The 23,177-nt window shown below is 35.9% G+C and overlaps 1 protein-coding gene across 3 annotated transcripts in view; it reads left to right on the forward strand.

Annotated features, from left to right (window-relative positions):
• LOC140142539 (endoplasmic reticulum aminopeptidase 1-like) overlaps window positions 1-23,177 on the forward strand; it is a 58,837-nt gene that overhangs the window by 29,976 nt on the left and 5,684 nt on the right. For 2 of the 3 annotated variants that reach the window (XM_072164530.1, XM_072164532.1), the window contains 6 exons: window positions 6,439-6,593; window positions 8,004-8,129; window positions 13,119-13,253; window positions 16,962-17,093; window positions 17,418-17,605; window positions 22,502-22,605. In XM_072164530.1, coding sequence (XP_072020631.1) covers window positions 6,439-6,593; window positions 8,004-8,129; window positions 13,119-13,253; window positions 16,962-17,093; window positions 17,418-17,605; window positions 22,502-22,605 — 840 coding nt within the window. Of the gene's footprint in view, window positions 1-6,438; window positions 6,594-7,797; window positions 7,924-8,003; window positions 8,130-13,118; window positions 13,254-16,961; window positions 17,094-17,417; window positions 17,606-22,501; window positions 22,606-23,177 lie in introns of all 3 variants that reach the window. The other variant, XM_072164531.1, reaches the window with a different exon arrangement.

Consider the following 23,177-nt stretch of genomic DNA (forward strand, 5'->3'; position numbering starts at 1 on the left):
CACCCCTAATTTGGCCTAAAAATCGTGGGTACTGTCGGAAATATGTTGTAATGGTCAGAAAATAGCCATAAACATTGTCAAAAAGTTGTACCAACTGGCTCCATTGAGGTTTTCATTTTCAAAAATTTTCCAACCTCTCAGGGGGTACATCCCCCCTCAGACAACCTCTTCCTTGCTAAAGCGATGGGCATTGCTGACGCGATTAATTATAATCTGTCATACATCCACATTTACATCCGGCCCCCTAACAATATACCTGAGCACTGACCCTGTTTGCATCGCATGTAGATTTATTAGGGACTAGAAACCGATGTAAAAAAACCAACTTGACATATTTTCCTCAACATTAGACTAATTTCCCTTGATCATATTATAATTATTATGATTATATTTTGAAAGGCAGGAAGAACCTTAGTTTCCCATGCCAAAATGGGCTATTCCAGTTGAAATCCATACACCCCCTGGAAGGCATCACTATTAATCTCCCACCTTAATCTCCCACACAGGCAGTGTGAATTTCAAATGGGGATGTATTGGTCAATCTGTTTAAAATCTACACCTGTATGGGAGGGTAAGGGCAAGCCTTCCATGGGGGTGTGTGGATTTTAACTGGAACAGCCTGGTACTTTGGATGATTAGACAGCCAACAGCCATTACATCTCCATATTTAGGCCCAGATGATTTTCCAATGATTAAATTTAAATTAGATTTTGTGCACAATTTTATGCTACAGTTGAAGTGAAATAGGACATGGAAAGAGAAAAAAAACTTGTAAGGAAGGGGCCTAATTAGGTTTTTTTTTGAAGAAAATGATTTCATTTTTATGTATAAAGTGCCAGCTGTTAGCAAAATGTAGCGCTTATACATGATTTAACAATGTCGACAAGTACACTTTATAGAGATGTCATCAAACTCATTTAATCTTCTACCATGCTGCATAATAGTATAATATTACATTAATATTATTCACAAATTCTGTTTAACATGACTTATTTGCAAATAATACACTATTACATTGCACAATTCACATTGCATTTACACATACTCTCGTGCGACACAATGGCAGAGCATTATTAAAGAAAATATTAAATGAATAGCCAAAGGTGAAATTTGCAAAGTTGAACATAGCTCAATTTATATTACAACCAAAATTGTTACAAATTTATGCTGTAAGGCATTCCTTGTCATGTGCTCTATAGTATCATAATCAAAATGATGATATTATTTGAAATTTTGGCACAGATATGTACTTGAAGCAGGATGTGCTTTAAAAATAATGTTCTTTAATGCTCTGCGTGCTAGCCATAGGCTTCAACATTTTCTGAGACATTTTCGCAAAATATCAAGAGTTATCTTAAGAACCTCTGAACCAATACCAGGCTTGTTTGTACTCATTTTAATGCATTTTTCATTTTTATTCCAAATATTGTAATGAAAATTTACAAATCTTAAATTTTTGAATTTTGAAAAAAAAATTGAAACTTGTCGTCTGCAGTCGACACCCACGTTGAGAGAGTTAAGGTTCCCTTTCACTGCTAATATGGAAAAGTTTTTAAAAAATTTAAATTTAAGAAAAATGTCAGAATTTGAACTTTTCGTGACCATATTTAAATTTTTTTATGAAAAATGCATTCAAATGGGTACAAACATGGCTAGAATTGGTTCAGCGGTTCTTGAAAAATGGAAACAAAAGATTTATTTTCAATATTAGTATTGTCATACTTGGGCAGGATGTTCTTCCCCTTTCACTGCTGATGTGGAGGGGAAATGACAAGTTGAAAATTTGAAATGTTCTCTAAATTTTACAAAAATGTCAGAATTTTTCATGATCATAATTTGAAGTTGTCATGACCATATTTGGAATCAGCGTGAAAAATGCATTCAAATGAGTACAAACAAGCCTAGTATTGGTTCAATGGTTCTTGAAATGGGGTTTCAATTTGGAGGGAGAATATTGTTGAACATACTACTGTAAAAGTGGTAATTTTCGCGTGTGTAATTTTTCGCGGTTTACCGATTTTGAACTACATTGCTTGTTTTTAATTTCGCGATTTTGAGTTATCTTACATAGACCTATACATTAAAAGAACATATTCGCATGTTTTTATTTTCGCGGTAGATGTGTTGCGCGCAAAGAGCGTGAAAATTAATGTACCGCGAAAATTTCTACTTTTACAGTAGTATACACAGTATTGAACTGACAATACATATTAACCATATAGAACATGATGGGTATGTGGGCAATCACGGCATTATTACAATAACCTGATTTCAGTTTTTATAACCCGCGATGTGCGACGTGCGGATGTTGATGCGCATTTCTGATTTGATTTCTTTTCTAAAATTGACATGTAAATTATATGTCGCCTTCTTTTTTTTTGGCATATTTACCATACTTAAAAATATAGGATATGTTCAAAAATTAGTTAATGTCGTTCTTGCTTGGGGGATTTTGATTGGCTCCTCAAAATCAATGTTTTTCACCAACAGTCCTGGAAAGGGTGTTCAATTTACTTATGCTTTATATACGATGTACGTTAGCAAGTAGTGTTTTCTTTGATAAGGATTTTCAGCTTGGGCCAGTAATTTTGCTTTAAATTTAGCCCAATAAAAATGCATATTGTTTTTAATTATTTCTCAAATTCTTCTTGGTCAATTTCTCAACTTTCAGGGCCAGAAAGCAAATGTCTTCATAGAATGTCCAATATAATTTGGATATACTATATTCAAATAGCACTTTCACCCCTGGCCCTGGTCATGCTGATGATGAAGCACCAACTGAAGATCAAATTAGACATTTAATCTTTGCCAAGACTTTGGAACACTTTTAATGGAATTGTTTCCCATGGGCTTGCAGTTACAAAAAAAATGAACAACAAAGATGACATGGGGGGGGCTCATGTATGAAATTGTAAGCATCCGTGTGAAAGAACACAGATTTAGGGTGGTTTGGAAAAGTAAAATGCAGATCTGTGCGGATACGGGATTAGGGTCTCAAAACACTCATTTTGCTAGAAGAAGGGGTATTTTTTACAGCTTTCGTCAATGATTGACAGGTCTTGAACATTTCAGTGCGCAAATTAGTCTTAGTTCCAGACGTGCAAGTACAAGTAATGCAATTTGAAAGTACGCTTTATTTGTTTTAGGAAAGAAATACCCTTTTCATTATTTTTGTGTTAGTAGAGAGAAAATTAGACGATTCGTTACTTGTTTTATTGATTTTCGAGCTAATTTTATGTACGAAATATGCATATTTAGACCGCTACAGTACAAACGACAGTCTGTCTTGATCAAGTCTAACATCGTCAGGCTAAAATCTCCTCAATCTTGAACGACTGTCGAGGAAGTCTTATTTCGAGCTATTTTTCCAAGATGGCACCCATCTACTGCCAATTATTCGGACCCTTTCCGGCAAAAATACAGCTTATTTAGCCAGTCTCGTCATGGGGTCATCGAACAGAATATTTTTCTAGCATATTGAGGTAACTCCTCAGCTACTTGGTTTTTCAAAATATGATAGTAATGGAAAGAAACGACCAATTGTTCGCCGTTTTTTGCCATTTAATTTTTTTTGAAACGATGACGTAAACATGCATCATCTCTTCCACAGAAAATACACTCCTACATACGCATAGGGGTACAGCAATGCCATCACATGCATGATCGTGCATTGGCTGTGTGACTGACTTCATTTGCGCAAACGAGTGGCTTATCCTATAGTATATTAGTACTCGAGAATCCTTGGGTAAACTTAAAACTCACGCTAAAATGACGCACTATGAACTAGAAACACTGACTTCTGGTTCACTTCCGGGTTCCCAATCCAGATTTTCGCCAAAAAGTGACACTATTATCGACCATGTGTGCAACTTAGTAAGCTTACTACACAAAATAGCATGAAAATATCGGCATTTTTAAAACATCTTGGTTGAAAAAAGTGGTGGGGGAGTTTATTTGAGGGGGGGGGGGCGACTATTTGACGAAATACGGTACCATTTATACACAATCGTGCCAGAAAAGGATTTTAATGTTTTATTTACTATGCAAATAACCTATTTCCATGCCCACAGAACTTGCACATCTATCAGGAACTAACCTTTTGTTATGTTAAATAGCCGTCTGAATTTTTTGTGTTGAAGCTTGTGCTCTACATACATCAATGAACATCAAAAGAGGAGCTCGGCTGTTCTCTGTGCCAAAAAATGACACATAATTTCAGGCGCACTTGTATATAGTGTTTTTTATATTGTTGGAAGAAGACTTAATTCTATAGAGGCCGTCAGCGTGACATCATATGCCGCCATCTTGTGGATACACGCTGCGATGGTCATTCGATCTCCATGCGTGAACAGCAAAATCACCGTGTCGATGCGTGATAACAGCTGCGTGGCAAGCTGCGTCCTGCGCGTAGTGTCCAACGCATGAACACGCGTATCATTTGTACCCACAAGATGGCGAAAGGCTGACGGCCTCTATTATAGATCAAAAAGCAAAATATCTCCAATGCATTAGTGTAGTCTGGATTTATTTTCAGAAGGTGGCTGAGGGCAACTTGACAAAAATGATCAAAAATGGTCAAAAGAGACCTAAAAATCTAACAATTTTTGGCACATGGGGCAAAAGGAGGGGGGAGATGTTCCACAGGGGAGTAGACTGTGCTGCAGACCGTGTATACCCATAGGGAGAAATCATATACTCGCTGCTTCAGCTCCCCCCTTTGGTCGCAAGTAGTTTTTGACAAAGACTAAGCTGCCATCCTGGCTATATGTCACTGCCCCAATACTGGTCAAAGTTATTGATTATGTTGTTTGTGATTTATTTGTGGCTGATGTGTCCCAAGGAAGTCCATATGGACTGTAGAAAAAGTCTATAGTCCATGGTAAGACATGATTTTTCATGTTTTTCTGCATAAACCCATAGGGCTTTAGCCCTAAAGTTCCACCTGGGCATGTCAATGTAGTATTCTAATGTTGGAGGAAGTTATGTATAAAACATACAATTATATATTCCACTAATAAGATAGCTTGTTAGAATTACAAATGTTATGGTCTGGGGAGGGGGTAAAAAGAGTTCTAAAATGTCAAAATGGTCCATTCAACATGACAGTTCAAATCAGTGGCATAGCGTGGGTCATCATATTTGGGGGCACAGACCATCATGGGGGCACCTGGTCTGATGGGGAGGGGGTCACAAGCCTTTTTTTAGCAATTTCCTATGGAATTTTCTAAATTTTGCAATATTGATTGGAGGTGTGTGCCCCCCATGCCCCTATGATGCTACACCACTGGTTCAAATGCACATAGAGGGTCTCACAAAGGCAAAAGTTCTATGAGCTCAAAATCAATGAAAGTCCCTTTAATCATTTGAATAGTGCATTATATCAGTCCCAAGTTATGATGGAGAGAGAAAGCCAGACATTGTCTTTCCTGTCTGATCTGATAAAATGCATAATCTGTCAAGAGTCTTGCTATCGTACATTTGATTGGGATGTTTAATCCATATCTGGACAAGGAAATTGCGCACTTTGCTGGTCCCTAGTTTACTATAGATGGGGAGTGCTTGACATTTTGCTTTCCATCAAATCAATATATAATGGGCTGCTCCAGTTAATATCCATACACCCCTTATGGAAGACATGAACTTAATCTCCCACACAGGGAGTGCGAATTTCAAATGGGGTTACCTGAATGGGTGACTCCATTTGAAGTCTATACCCCCTATGTGGGAGATTAAGGCCATGTCTTTTATAGGGGGTATATGGATGTCATATGGAATAGCGCAATGCATTTGGGGTTGTCGGCTTTATGCATTTGATTTAAACCTAGAGACATATTGCCTTAACAGATGAAATTGACAGTATCCCACGATACACTGCTTCAGGGCTGCAAATTTGATGAGAATCAGAGAATTAGTTCTCGCAATGATTCCCCTAAATTTTTTAATAATTTTGTCACAGGTAATAAGCATAGATCCTATAAAGAATAGGGTCTTTGTAATAAGCTACCTGATTCTCTTGAATGCAGCTGGATGAGTTTGTGCATAGACCCTAGAATCAATTTTGAATCATGCAATACATTGGTTGAGCCACCACTGATACCCCCGATAGCAATTCCAATATCCTTCCCAGAATCCTTTGCAGCATGATATATACATCACCTCATTTTATCAAATGACACTCACATTACTTTGAAGTTTGTACCGATTCCCTTTGTTTTCATTTTGAGAAAAGACTGTTGATAGTCAAGAAATAAACATATTTTGCAAGATATGGATGTGTTCTGTTCAGGTACATTTGGTCACTATCGACTTTTGGGTCAGAGTTACATTGATAGGTGCATTATAATTTATACTCCAGATATAATAAAGAATACACTATTTTTAAGTGATTTGCTTTCAAAATAATTTTGTTGTTACTCTTTATTTTCTGTTATTATGCAGATATGATAGCGATACCTGACTTTGCTGCTGGAGCCATGGAAAACTGGGGACTGATCACATACAGACAAGCTTCTATTTTGCATAAAGAAAACGTCACATCGGATGCAAGCAAGCAATGGATCGTACAGACTATCACACATGAACTTGCACATCAGGTAATGTGTGTGGGTATGGGCATGATCACTGGGTTTCCCTATTCAACTGAGGACATGAATAAAAATTATTTGCTTGTAATCAGGGAATGTCATCTTTAAAGCTCTTTAGAGGCCTAAAATATATAGCTCAAAAAACATTTGGCACATTGTTCCAGGTTTTCTGGGAGTAGATCACATGTAGCTTTATTATTTTTAAATAAATAGATAAATAAATTTTGGATTTATATAGCACCTTTTTTCCAGATCTTATAGGATTCAAAGGGCTGTAATTGTTGCTATGGCGAATCATCACAATCAGATCGCATCAACTAGGATGTGGCCATTTGCAGTGCAAACCTCTCCGCACTTAGATTGTAACATCCACCAATTATCTGTGCAGCTCCCCAAATTCCATTGGGTGAAGGATTTTTTGATAACCAAACAAATAATCACTTTTTTTGAAAGCAGGATGAAACCGGAGATACCGGAAAACATCTGCGAGAGCGAGCATGGAACCGGGATAAACCAAGTGCACATACATTACAGTCCTTGGGCACAGACAGGGCTTGAACCCAGGACCTTAGTGGTCGAGGGAACTACCGCTGCGCCAACTCATTCTCCCATTTTTACCCTGATTTTCTTCTTCATCATTTCTTCTGATGATGCTTGTCAGGGCTAGGGGCACAATTTGATGAGGCAGTAATGAATGTCACCTTCTATTTCTCTTCATTCCTATTTATTCCTCTTTTGTTTTTGCCCATTGTGTCAAAAAGTGTTGAAGCAACTGAATTTAGCTATGGCCCTGATGTTGCGGTGCATATTAACCCTAGGGCCTAATATAACACCCTGACGGGTTTATTGCTGTCTGACAGAAAAAAAGAAACAAACAGGAAAGAAGATGAGCAAAGAAGTTGCTGGTACCCCGGATTTAACCTTAGACCCTCAAGTGTACAGACAGGTAGCCACAGAGCGATTCTGTGCGTATATATGGCTTAAATATTGATTGCGTCATGGCATCACGTGGAATGCATGCATGCGCACTGGTTTTACGTGTAAGATTTTGTTATATTTGGAAGTATTAATCAAGGAAAATACATTGAATAAGGACCGTACATGTACTTTTACATAATGTAAAAGTAAAATATTACTTTTATACTTACTAGTAATTCTCTAGCTCTTACATTATACAAGTTTGCTATTCTTTCCAAATCTATCTTGAAACTAGTGGTTTGGTAACTTAGTAACCATGGACTGGTGGACAGACCTGTGGCTCAACGAAGGCTTCGCGACCTACGTAGAATACATCGGTACCTCCAAATACGTGCAAAACAGCAATCTGGGGTGGCGTATGGTACGTATCTGGCGTACTCACGATCATTGTTGTACAATTGATTTGATTTTTTATTTTATTTTGCTATTGTAACCCTATAGTGGTTTGGTAACATAGTGACAATGGAATGGTGGACAGATCTGTGGCTTAATGAAGGCTTTGCATCATATGTTATGTATGTTGGCACAGATATGTGGCAAGCTAGAGATAACCTGGGATGGAGGATGGTAGGTACTAATGGGCTATTCCATTTAAAATCCACATTCCTATGTGGAAGATTTTGGAAATATCTTCCACAGGGGAGTATGGATTTCAAATGGAATTAGTAGATAGGCAGCTCCATTTGAAACTCATACTCCCCCAGGGGAAGATTCAGGTTGAATCTTTCTCAGAGAGTGTATGAAATTCAAATGGAGCTGCCTAATGTGCTAATTCCATTTGAAATCCATACTCCCCCTGTGGAAGATATTTCCAAAATCTTCCACAGGGGAATGTGGATTTTAAATGGAATAGCCCAATTGATCAGTCGTGAGCATAGGCTAGATTGCTGCTGCAACCAAACTTTCCACTCTACTTTTCACTCTTCGTCTTCTTTAGCTGCTCCAGAGTATCAGTATGCCGTTTCTATGTGTGTCCTGTCTTTGTGAGGCTTATGTTATCGCCCAGATGGTTGCCTGCCTGGCTGCCTGGTTGGCTGTCCCGGTGGAAGCAAATTTGTTAATCCAGTTTGCAGCGCAGTACATAGCCAATCAACTTCATTATTATGTTTTCAGGGTTATCAGGAGTTAAGAAAACCTAATAATGATAATATTGGATGGCTTATTTCGCATGATACCATAACATATCGGATGAGTCATAAAAATATCGGACGAGCCAACGGCGAGTTCGATATTTGTATGACGAATCCGATATGTTATGGTATCATGCTCAGCCATCCAATATTATATCAAACTTGGTGATAGTATATTGTGTAGTTTTGTGTTATGTTATTTGAACATTTATGAATATTTTAATATTCATAAATAAATTAAAATGAGCTTATTTGCATATTTTACCTACATTTTCGTTAATCTGCTCTGCAGCTTAAACGCAATAACCGAACACTCCTTATACAATTTGACTTGGGGATGATTTGAAGTGACCTACACTTGATATGAGTCTGGTATTTACTCCTAGCTATTATGTGAAATGAGACACATGTAGCAGCCGACAAGTACATCGTTTTGATATGGATGTACACATCTGTGCCAGTTTTCGCGCACTCTGTACGTATTGTTTCAAGGATGGGGGCACCATTATGTATCCTCAGCCCTGGGTGCCACAACCTCTAGCTACGCCACTGTCTTCCTCTTACCCTGTCTCTCCCGGTCTCCCCTACCCTCTCACTCTCTTCCATTTTTGTTTTCTATGTCTCTTTCCCTTCCTCTCCCCCTCTCTCCTGCAATCCCTTAATTTTTACAAGTGGACTGCTTGTTTTCTGTTTGTACCTGTTTTCAATTTGTTATTCACTCTTGCTGTTCTCAGGTTTCATACCTGGCCTACTCTGTCAGTATGTCTTTATGTATCTTTATACACCCATTATTATTCTGAGTATGCAGCATGTCTATAACCAGCTCAGCTTACCACCTCCGCATCCTAGCTCCTACATGTACCAATACCTTGTCAGCCTAATTGTGAAAAGGTATTATTAGAATTATTAAAATGACAAATCATTTTCGCTTCCAAAGCATAGTTTCAGAAAAGCATTTCTATACTCTAAAAACCAATCAAGCTAAAACTAAGCACTGGGAGAATTCACGACACACAAAAAATGACAAAATTCACGAATTTTGGGTATAATCTCGAATATTAAGTCCGGCCGCGAATTTTATAATTTTTCAAAATATCCATTTTTTAAAGTACTGTAAAACCAGAAATGTTCACGTGTATTTTAATTTCAGCAATTTAGCGAATGATGTTGAGTCACGAAAATTTTATGCATGAATATTTTGCTCAACACAGTGAAAAGTGACCGCCGCCGTACTATCAATCATAAAAGTTGTTCATGCCTGTTTAAAACTCCAGTGCAGTAAGCTTACATGGACTTTTGGCATATTAAAGCTAGAAGAGCAGTTCTGTAATATTATAATACCTTTGTTTTCTTTGAAAATAAATGTTGAAGTTTATTAGTTTGATGAAAAAAATAATAATACCCATCTTGCGGTTGCATGTTGAGACGTTCCGACCACGACCGTGTGACATGTGTCATCAACATCTGCCATTTTGTACCTATACCAATGCGTCTGTGTGTAGGGGTCCAAATGTTGAATATATAAGTTTTTATTTTTCATCACAAATTTGCATGGAGTAAAGTATTCAGCTTTAGAAGATCAGTAGACATAGAGAAACCCGATAAATGAAGCATTTAATCATATTTTGAAATCCATTTTGTTAAGTTTTAGCAAAAAAATAATTCCCCATCAGCCACCACCCCCGTAAGATGAATGGAAAATGCCAAAACTTTTCATTCATAATTATGCTAATTAGAAACAACAAAACAGTAGGATGATAGTAAACAAATAAGTAAACATGTAAGGATGTTTAGTAAATAATATTAAAACATTTTAAAGACACAGGTTAATTGATAATAAATAATTTTGGAACACTACCGATGTGATGGTTATTTACTTTCAGAAAATATTAATTTTTATGGCTAAAACAAAGATGGCTGCCAGCACCTGTTCCGGTGTTGGTCTCACGAGGCAAATTTTGCGATTTGGAAAATTTTTGAAAAAATTTATTGTTGCTCATACAGGTGATACCACTATGATTGCTGCCCCATGGACTATTACTCTAATAGATCCCAGTGGAATTTCGACATCCAGGGTCAGCATTTACAACAGAATTATGCAAACATGTCTGAAGTAAGCTTAAATTTGTAACATAGGCAACATGCACTATAATGTACACAATGTTTGAACTTGACAATCGCGAAATTTTCATGCCGCGAATATGGCTTATATGGTTAATTCGCGAAATTTTAAACCCGCAAATATTTCTGGTTTTACAGTATTTATTTTCCAAAAAACTTAACATTTTCACTAAAATTGAAAGCAGTCATAGCAATCATAGCAATCTGCAATACAATCCATGCAGAAAATTAACCAATGCAACACACCAGGGGAAAATATTTCTGAGAAAAAAAGGAGAACAAATATTTAAAAAATTGAAAACTGCAATCACAAATTTTTCAAAACTGCCGCACAAAATTTGCTCTCAAAAATTGAGCATTTTCCCGGTGCTTAGATAAAATACTCTTGATTGATGCTGTCATGTTAGAATTAGGCTTTTTCCAGTTGAAATCCATACACCCCTATGGAAGACATGACCTTAATCATCCACACAAGGAATGTGAATTTCAAATGGGGTTTCCTGAATTTGAAATCTACACCCCTTGTTTTGGAGATTAAGTTCATGTCTTCCATAGGGAATGTGGATTTCAACTGGAATAACTCAATGAAGATGCACTTGTACCAATAGTATACAAATGTCAATCATAAATTGTGATATTGGCATTAATATCATGGACTTGTTACTCAACTTGACTTGATATTTTAACCCCATGAGAACTACCTGCCGATTGCCCAAAAAAAAGTTTTCATTATTAATTGGACCAATCAGCAACATTGTTAGAGTAAACTACCACAAGAAAAAATTGGGGTAAATTATTTGAAAAGCTCCATTCTGATTGGTGATTAAAGTGAAGATATCATGTAATTGACCAATCAGAGCCAATGTTAGATCGGCAGATAGTGTTCAGAAGGTTTAGAAAGTCTTAAAAGACTTTTGACTTGTCAAATCTGCAGACGACAAGTTTCAAATTTTGTTTTAAAAATTCAAAAATGTCAAAAATGCCCATTTTCATGACCATATTTGGAATTAGCATGAAAAATGCAATAAAATGAGTACAAACAAGCCTAGTGATAATAGTATTGGTTCAGTGATTACTAAGATAGCTCTTCATATTTTGAGAAAATATCTCAAAATGTTGAATGGCCAGCATGAAAAGCTTTAAACCGTGGACCATCAATTTTCATTATTATGTTTTGATGAATCCAAGTGTGTGAAAATATTGGATCCAACACATAATAATGATAAAATTGGATGCTTTACACCCAATATTTTATTGGTCTCGCTGTGAGTTTTAAAATATTGAACTCTACTACATTTTGTCCAATATTTTGAAATTCATAGCTTGACCAATAAATATGGGCTCAATCGATCCAATATTATATCAAACTTGGGTCCAACACTAGTCATTATTTAAATATGTTTTGATGAATCCAAGTGTGTGAAAATATTGGATCCAAAACATCATAATGGTATAATTGGATGCTTTACACCCAATATTTATATTTATTCGCTATGATTTTAGAATTTTGAACTCGAACGACTACATCTCGTCCAATATTTTAAAACTCATAGCTCGCCCAATAAATATGGGCTCAATCTAATAAATTTTATATCACAGTTTATATTTAAGGGCTGGGGTATGAACGTTTGGACAGTATTTATTTTGGGACATTAGAGCACATCAGACATATCGAATTGCATTCTGAATACGAAGAATGTCATTCTGATATCAAATAATTTTGAATTTTTGAAATTAGCAATTTAATACACATTTTATGGCAAATCATTAAAATTGATATTTTTGATATTTAACAGTACTTGAAGTAAACTTTATAAATCTGATGATTTATACTTAAAGTGTATGTAGGTGGGTTGAAAACCCGACGATCAAGTTTTTGACCTTTAAGTATTGAAGATATGGATTTTTTTCCCAAAACACCAAAAAAATGAGGTCTTTTTGGGAAAAAAATCCATATCTTCAATATGAAAGGTCAAAATTTTCAATTGATCGTCAGCTTTTCCTCCCTGCTACATACACATAAAGAATATATCATTAGATTTATATAATTTACTTTGAGGACTGTTATATATCAAAATTGAAAAATATCAAATTTTTATAATTTGTCATAAAATTTGTATTATATTGTGATTTTCAAAAATGAAAATTATTTGATATCAGAAAGACATGCTTCAGATTCAGAATACAATTCGATAGGTCTGAGGTGCTCTCATGTGCCACAAAAAATACTGTCGAAACGCAATAAACGCTCATTTTAGATCCCTTAACTTTCAAGCAATAATTGATATTTTTATTATATATCTAGATGGACCAATTTGTAGTGAGTACAATGCAGAGTGCCATGAACACCGATAGTTTATCTGACTCCCATCCAATCTTAGTAGAAGTACGTAGTCCAGGTGAAATCAATGAGATATTTGACTCCATATCTTACAGCAAGGTAAGTGATAATGTGTAGAGCGCACAGAAAGTGTATTTACACTTCAAATATAAGTGATTACTTAAAGACGAAATTAAAGACGAAATTACAAAATAAAGATGGAGAATTTTGACCTGCTTATTTTGATACTGTATTCGGCACAATGTAACTTCATTCCCCCAGATACACATTTGAATGACAAATGGTAGAGTTTTAAAAGTGACAAATTTGAGTATTTGCTCCACATTACGTTTCACTACCTGAAGAGAATTGATCAAAAATTGAATTCCCTCCTGAGGTTAGTATCTGTCAATGAATTGACCAGATCACCAGGCTATCATTATAGCTAGAGGCAGTATATGACACAATGGGTCAATGAGTTACATAAAAATGGCCTTGTTTGGTATTTACTTCCCAGGACATGAGTTTTGCCTGATGAGGCAGTTTGTGATTCAAAGTTGATCCCTCAGTAGAGTTATTACCATCAATTTGGTTGAAAATGGAGGTGAGACATGATCAATTATGTTCAGGCAGTGAAACCTAATGATCAGGGTGATTCCCGCTGCCTTTTGTAATGGGTGCATTACAGTATGAAAGACTAATGCTCAGGTGATCACTTTATTTCCCCAAAATTATATCACTTTGAATGAAAAAAGAGATCTTTTCTCATTTTTAAGTGATAGAATTTTTGGAAATAAACTTGCATCATAACAAATAATGTATCAAAATATGCTGCACATATTTCTCCATCTATCAACCACTTCAGTTTGTAATTTAGTTTTATTAAGGGCTCGGGTAGCAACGCTTTGCACAGTATTATTTTTTTTACCTGAGAGCACATCAGACATCAAATTGCATTCTGAATACGATGAATGTCCATCTGATATCAAATAATTTTGATTTTTTGAAATTTGTGATATAATACAAATTTCAATGGCAAATTATTAAAATTTGATATTTTTGATATTTAACAGTCCTCAAAGTAAACTTTATGAATATGATGCAGTGTTGTAGGTCTCGAGACCAGGTCTCGGTCTCGAGACCATCTCGAGACCTTTTTTGTAGTGTCTCGGTCTCGGATGTCAAGGTCTCGGTCTCGGAACTCAAAAGTCTCGGTCTCGGACCTCAAAAGTCTCGGTCTCGAACGTTTTTTTGTTCGAGACCTGTCGAGACCTGAAAAAAAAGATATGATTTTCTGTTTTTGTTCATTATTTATTCCTTACCCTAAATTTCAATGAATGTTGAAGAAATTGTTAAGAATAAAGATACAGAAATCATTTTATAAGGTTATAAAAAGATATAAATGAATCATAAATGAGCTTGTTCGGATGTGAGCTTCCAATTTCAGTTCATGATTAAACATAGGTGGGCAGGTGGTGGAAGTGAGGATCCCACTTAACTTTTGCAAGGGGAACATTCTCCACAAAAGCAAAATAGATGAACAAATAGTTGCCCTGTGCAGTGTGCATCTTCTTTTCAGCACGAAAAACAAGTGTGTTTTTGGCCCAAATATGGTAAAATTGCTCAACTTTGCGCGCTTCGCGCACTGTTGTTTCCAACCCTTCACACACTAGCCTAATTTTGCCTCCACTATCGCCAACATTTTTGAAATTTTCCCAAAATTTGGAGAAAAATTGCAAAAATTAAGACAAAAGTGTTAACTGCAGGTCGTCCAAATTTCTTGAACAGTTGGTACAATGATGGGTTCCTTTTAAATTCTCAGCGCACACCCCTACCCAAACCAAACTTGAGTATCCCAGGGGATTAAACCAAGGTCTCGGGTCTCGGTCTTGGTCTCGAACTTAGAGGTCTCGGTCTCGGAAGGGGTGGTCTTGGTCTCGGAAGGTTTGGTCTCGGCCTCGGTCTCGATCTCGGAGGGCAGGTCTTGGTCTCGGTCTCGGTCTCGGACATAGAGGTCTTGACTACAACACTGATATGATATGTACTTCAGGTGTATGTAGCTAGGATGAAAAGCCGACAATCAATTGAAAATTTTGACCTTTTATATTGAAGACATTTTTTTCCCAAAAAGATCTGAAATTTTTTGGTGTTTGGGGGGAAAAATCCATATCTTCAATATGAAAGGTCAAAATTTTAATTGATCATCAGCTTTTCCTCCCAGCTACATACACTTTAAGTACGTATCATTCGAATTTTACTTCAAGGACTGTTAAATATCAAAAATATCAATTTTTAATCATTTGCCATAAAATGTGTATATATCGCAGATTTAAAAAAATCAAAATTGTTTGATATCAGAAGGACATTCTTTGTAATAAAGCAATTGGATATGTTTTATGTGCTCTCATGTCCCACAAAAAATACTGCCCAAGCGTTGCTACCAGAGCCCTTAAGTGTTTTTAAGAAAAAACCTTTGTTTAAGCGTTACGATACTTTTTGTGCATAGTATATTTGTCTTTCTAGGTCAATGAGGACATTGACACTTAATCAGATTTGAAAGAGAAACAAGATATGGGCTAATCCAGTTGAAATTCACACTACCCCTGTGAAAGATTTTGGAAATATCTTCCACAGTGGGAGTATGTTTTTCAAATGTAACTCGTCCAGGTTAATCATTTTGAAACCCATTCTCCCCCTGTATTATAGCTTTACCTATATCTTCCACAGCTGCAAGTATTTCAAACCGAAGTTACCTAATTGTCTATTGTATTCAAAACTCATGCTCCCTCTGTGGAAGACTTTAGCTAAGTCTTACACAGGGGCAGTGTGGATTTTAAATGGAATAGCACAATCGAGTATTGCACTAAACCAGAACATCCTAAAATTTATTATGATGATATAGGATGCAGACCTGCCAACTGTCCCTCATTTTGAGGGACTGTCCCTCATTTGGGGTTTACCAAAGTGAAAATGAAGGACAGTCCTGTTTGCTGAAAATTTCAGTGATGGCAGATTTGAATGAAAGAACAGCAGAAAATGTGAAAATGTCACTTTAAAATTTGCTATAGCATTCTCTTTAGTCTATTGTGATAAATTCAGGCCTGCAAAACCTTCTCTGAATTCTGAAAGTATTGCACACTGGTTTGTGTACATGTACAAGGTTTTGGTGTCAATGTCCCTCATTCTGACATCGGTAGGTTGGCAGGTCTGAGGATGACGTACATATGAGGAAGCTTGCTTATTTATGAAGAACCAAGGCTATCATGTATGCCACAGTGGTCTGGCAAAATATTTTTATGAATATGAGCTTATTTGCATATTTTTCCTACATTTTATTAAACTTACAGCCCAATCATAGTTGAAAAAAGGGAGAATACAAAGACCTGATAAAATTAACAAGATCTTTGAATCCATTTCTTTATAAGCTGAAGTGCATTTTCTCACTTTAAAAAACCTTTGTTGTTGGTATTAAAGTTTTAAAAAATGTAAGAAGAAAATCCTGCAAAGAGCATTTACTTTTTCAACATTTATTTTTCATTTTCTTTTGAGACCAACTTTTTTAGCCTTACTTAAAATTCTTGTATGCATTGTTAACCCCCTGAGCACTACCTGCCGATCTAACATCGATTGGTCAATTACATGATATCTTCACTTTAATTACCAATCAGAATGGAGCTTTTCAAATAATTCACCCCAATTTTTTTGGTGTGGTGAAATTATTCTAACAATGTTGCCGATTGGTCCAATTGATAATGACAACATATTTTTGGCCAATCGGCAGGTAGTTCTCATGGGGTTAATAAACAATCTTTTGTTTTACACTTGCAGGGTGCATCCATTATTTGGATGCTTAACAATTATGTGACAGAAGATGTGTTCCAAAAGGGGCTGACATCCTATCTGAAGATGTACCAGTATTCGAACGCTAAGACAGCTGACCTGTGGAATGCTATTGCTAATGTAAGTTTTTGGGATATCGAATGAACTATTCCAGTGTGAAATCCATACACCGCCTGAAGACATAACCTTTATCTCTTACACAGGGAGTGTAGATTTCAAATGGAGTCACTCATTTGAGTAGTTCTATTTGAAATTCATACTCCCTTTGTAGAAGATTAAGGGTATGACTTCCATATAGGAGGTGTATGGATTTGAACAGGAATAGACCAATGTGGCATGATCAGACTCGCATATCAGAAAATTGGCAAAAACTTAATCAATTGAGTATGCCCGGTGTGTAATATAAACATAGCATAATAATTACATCTACGATTTTGTTTACAGGCAAGGAAAGACAATGGCAAACACACAGACACAAATGAGATATCGGACATGATGGATACATGGACCAGGCAAATGGGTTATCCTGTGGTTACTATGGCTAGATCAGGTGGCACCATAACAGCCACACAGAAACAATTCTTGATCTACTCAAATGGGAAACCATCTGATGACTTTGCTTCTAAATACAAGTAAGTTCATGGCTGTGATGGTTGTTCTGTATGTAGGCTGATTACAGTTATGTGCCTTAATATTGTGCTATTTCATATAAAATCCACACTACCCCTGTGGAAGATTTTGGAAATATCTGCCACAGGGGAGTATGAATTTCAAATGGAATGAGCACATTAGGCAGTTCCATTTGAATTTCATACACACTCTGAGAAAGATTCACCCTTAATCTTCTACTGAGGGAGTTTCAAATGGAGTTGCTGATGTGTTAATTCCATTTGAAATTCATACTCCCCTTGCGGTATCTATTTCCAAAATCTTCCACAGGGGTGACATGGATTTTAAATGGAATGGCCTATTGCTATATCCCTGAATGATGCACAAATGGTTGATGATTAAAAAAAGTCTGTCTTGGACTACAAAGAGGTAGTTATAGGAACAACCTAAAAGTTTGATGATAAACTAATGTTTCGTTTGTGGGGTGGGACAGGGTTATGATCTTGATTACCCTAGCAAACTTAAGGGCTGGGGTATGAATGTTTGGACAGTATTTATTGTGGGACATTAGAGCACATCAGACATATCGAATTGCATTCTGAATACGGAGAATGTCCTTCTGATATCAAATAATTTTGATTTTTTGAAATTTGCAATGTAATACACATTTTATGGCAAATCATTAAAATTGATATTTTTGATATTTAACAGTACTTGAAGTAAACTTTATAAATCTGATGATTTATACTTAAAGTGTCACGTGGGTGGGATGAAAAGTCGACGATTAATTGAAAATTTTGACCTTTTCAGATTGAAGATATGGATTTTTTCCCAAAACACCAAAAAAAATGGGCTTTTTGGGAAAAAAATCCATATCTTCAATATAAAAGGTCAAAATTTTCAATTGATCGTCGGCTTTTCCTCCCAGCTACATACACTTTAAGAATATATCATTAGATTTATAAACTTTATTTCGAGGACTGTTATATATCAAAAAATTGAAAAATATCAAATTTTAATAATTTGTCATAAAATTTGTATTATATCGTGAATTTCAAAAATGAAAATTATTTGATATCAGAAAGACATGCTTCAGATTCAGAATGCAATTCGATACGCCTGAGGTGCTCTCATGTCCCACAAAAAATACTGTCGAAAACGCCATAAACGCTCATTCTAGATCCCTTAAAATGTTTTTAACATTATTCACAAAAGATTAGAAAAGGTTGCCAGAAAACGTTTAAGTAAAAAGTATTATGAAGGGTACATAAAAGGTATAAAGCGTTTTCATAACTTACTGCAAAATATTCTAACATGATGTTATCTAAGTGTGTAGCACAAAATGCTTGCAAAAACACATTTCTACTTACATTTTGACAACATTTTGAACATGTTGTTATTGTGTGTTTTCATACAAAATGTTTTTAAAATGTTTCCATGACCTCCATATAACCCAACATTTCATGCCATTAAAACATTTTTATCACAACCGAAACCTAAACAATAACGGATGTAATATATAATCCACCAAAAAAACGTTGACAACGTAAAAAGCAGCAAGTTTAAAAAGCCCCCACCTCGGCTCACTTTTTGAAACTTGGTCCCATTTGTAAAAGATACTGATTTAAACTTTGTCATAATTATCAACTTAAAACATTTCCAGAAGTGTTATGTATCTTTAATGTGCCGATGCGATATTAAGTTGTTAGCATTCTGGAACGATCAGAAAGGTTATTATGTTGTTCATGGCCAATATCCTATATATGTTTTGTTTTATAATAAGTAGGCATGTTAATGGCAATGATGCTATTGTTTAAACGTTAAAAACACCGATTTGCTGTTGATACTTAGTATTCAAAATGGGACCAAGTTTCAAAAAGTGAGCCGAGGTGGGGGCTTTTTAAAGTTGCTGCTTTCTTTACGTTGTCAACGTTTTTTTGGTGGATTTTATTTCTTTTTATGAATGTAGCCAAGCAGCTTTAAGTTTGGAAAGTCATCGGGTTAGGAAGTACTCCATAAAACGAATAAAACGAAACATAGATGTTTGAAATTATATGTTATCCTTGATTTATGACAGTAAATAATTTAATAAAACTTTATCAGCCGTTATTTTTAAAACTTGCTGGTCACAGCTACCGCGTGACTGTAATGTTAATAGGGATACATATACATTTTAATAAACTTTATTCAAGGCAACTAAGAAAATGTAAATATGAACAACACATACCCAATGTTGACGATGCCAGCGAGATACAGAGTCAGTGCGATTTACTTGGAATTGAAGCTGAGAAATGCGTGTATATGTAGCAAGGCTTATACTACGGAAGCGTCTAAGTGCCACGACTTAGCAAGATAATTATGTTTTAATGATTGTAGTTTTTGTAGCCCTGCGGGGGTTCCGTGTGTCTGTGGTGGGGACAGTCCCGGCCCTCCTTTTAATAGGCATTTGGGTATTTTTGCCGCTTTGCTAATTTGCCTTTACGTAATGACTTTAGTGTCCTTCCATATTTGGTTGTATCTTTTTGGATACGTTTTTGTCCCTGCTGGCCTTCCATACTATAATAATTTTTCACACCTATAGTAGGGATAACCATCAAAATTTCATGTTGACCCTATTGCTACAAAAGATTGTTTTCTGAGTAGAACTAATCAACAGAAGTATTTTGGTGGTTAAATGGTCAAAATCGGTCAAAAACTTTTCGAATTATGAATTATCAAAGTTTCCCTTTCTGACCGGTCATTGGAATGAAATAAAATGACAAGGTCCAAAAATAGCAGTTAGGAGCAAAATTGGCATAAGCATATATTTACCTTTATATATTTCTTTATTTTAACATATTTGCAAACATGAAACAAGCATATTGTGAACGGAGCAAAGGGGTTTCTTATGAAATGGCACTTAACTAGTCATTGGCATAACTTATTTTTTCAAACCAAGGCATTGAAATCATGCATTTAGAGGACATTTGCCAAAAATCATCCAAGATAGCCGATATGGCACAAAATCAAAATTGCACTATGTGAACTTTTTTTTCACAACCAAGAATTTCAATGTTATTGGGTTTAATATGACCAATTAGTAGGTGTATGTAAACAAAATCTTAAGGTTTGAAGGTCATTGACTCATTCACAACAATAGAGATTATCCTCATCATGCTCATGTGTATTCCTGTAGTATTCCTCATTCAAACCAAAGTAGCACTCAATACATTATGAGTATCTTTGTTCAAACCAATTCAATGCTTGACCTCGGAGTTACCTGCATGACTATCGTGGGCTATTTTGAAACAGTTATGGTTGCACATTCAGGTACTTCTTTTGAAAGTCCTAAACAAGGTATAGCCAGCAGCAAGTTGTAGATGTTATAGGCCTAAATATAAGAAAACGTTTAGGGTTAAGATCAGGTGAACAATACATCGAATGAGCACGAAACTTCACATTTATGTTCAGAAAGGTGTCTTCTTAACATGATTTGAAAGGAATATAAAAATTCCAAAGGGAAGCTGGTGATTTAATTTGTAACTCGAGATCTACTTGTTCAATTTTTAACCTTTTTACAGAGGGTATGATAGAGGTATTACTGGCAACTCTGCCAAATTACAGCTCAGTAGGCCACGTTTTCACCTGATCTTACTGATTTGAATATTTTGTGCCATTCTTGAGCAGTGCTAAACTCAGCCACTGGCAATTAAGCGCACTGTGGCGATGGACCAATTTTGACTCGCACTTACAGAAAAACAAAATAAGTTATGTTGCTGTAATTTGCAAGATAGTTACAAAATATAATTGGCAGTAACTTCCCAAATTTTACAGAAAAATATTGAAAAATAAAAGAATGAGATCAATTTAGAAATGTATGTGCAAGCAGTGCACAGTTGAGCTCCCTGCATGTCTATGGGAGTGTTCTAATCAAGTTGATGGTTCATTGGTCATCCCTACCTATAGAGTGTATGCAATAAACCAACCGGAACGGTATAACAATTGAAATGACAGTCATGTTGGAATACAGTTCTACGATAGCTGAAGATGACAAAGGGACAGGTCTCTAGATCGATTCAACAACCATTCATACATATCACATGTTTTATTGTCCTATTATCATGCGAATCGCCCGTGGTAGGACAGAACTAAAATGAGAAAAATATTGGTAACATCTTGCTTTGATAAAAAAAATAATATCATAATAGCACTGGATGATTAAAATTGTGTTATCCTTGATTAATGACAATAAAATTATTGTTTAATAAAATATTGAAAAAATAAGTTGGTCATCGGATTTCGAACTCGAGTCCCCGGATTAGGAGTTCAATGCCTTAACCATTACACCACGAGACTCGGCTGCGAAATTGCGTGTCGATGTACAATATTTATTATATGAATTGATGTGTCGTCCGAAAAGAACAAAAGAATTGTGAAAAACTTGATTTTTTGGCGAATGGGGTGAATTTTATATGGACGGTATTTCAGAAATTGCTAGGGTATAATTGGAAGTGAATCTGAAAAAGTAGTGTGAAGGTGATAACCAGGTAGACCTGTAGCAGTGTCTAAAAATTCTGGATCAGTATGATTTGCAACTAATTTTCGCTATGAAATACCGCGTGAAATGGAAGCAAAAATATTTGTTTATTACGAACAATGATTGACTGTAGGATTGGTGGCCCTTTTTGAATTAATGAGTTGTCAAGATATTACACATGGGACTGTAAATAACATTTAGCATGGTTTTAGACACATTTTGTACTGAGCGAAAAATAACATCGAACAATAGAAGTCAAGTGTTTTAATGTTAGCTGTAAATATAGTCTCGCGGGAGCATCTGTTATTAGTCTTCTTTATCAGTCTTTTTTAAAAACTTGCTGGTCACGGCTACCGCGTGACTCTAATGGATTTGTATCATATAATTTATATCATTCCTATAGCTACAAATGGACCATTCCACTCACAGTAGTAACTTCCAGTGACCCAAAACCTGATACACAAAGAATAAGTGAAAGTCAGAAGACACTGTTTACCAAGGACCAAGGTCAGTCTGTTGTTATCTATTGTTATCTATTGTAATAAGTGATGGACAAACATTTCATATAACACCATCATTGTGATGTTCTGATTAGACTATATCTGCAAGTTTTACATTAGTCTCCACAGCAGCCAGTTTGGTTCCGCTCCCTCCACACAAACAGTCTGCCAATGATAACGAACAAGATTTTATTGAGTGGCTAACACTTTTCTTATGACATCATCCAGCACAACTTCCAACAAGGCTTGCAATTGGTTAATTAAATCGGCTGCTTGAACAATTTTAATGGACATAGCTTACCTTTAAACTTTTTGGCTACATGTATCATCCAAATTTGTTATGGAAATTGTCATGCTAAAATGCTATAATACTGGTGGGTTTTCGATGCTGCTCGCACAGCTGATTTATTTGGCCAGGAGTTCAACCCTGAGGTCAATCCAGTTCCCGGATCCAACCTTTCAAGCTTCGGTCTATAGACTTTACATAGGCCTATATAGTAGCCCTCTTAACAATCAGAAATGGCATTATACGTTGTCATTGGCACACTGTTTGTGTGAAAGGAGCGGAACCAAATTGGC

Source organism: Amphiura filiformis, chromosome 20 (assembly GCF_039555335.1).
Source record: "Amphiura filiformis chromosome 20, Afil_fr2py, whole genome shotgun sequence".
NCBI classification, from domain to species: Eukaryota; Metazoa; Echinodermata; class Ophiuroidea; order Amphilepidida; family Amphiuridae; genus Amphiura; species Amphiura filiformis.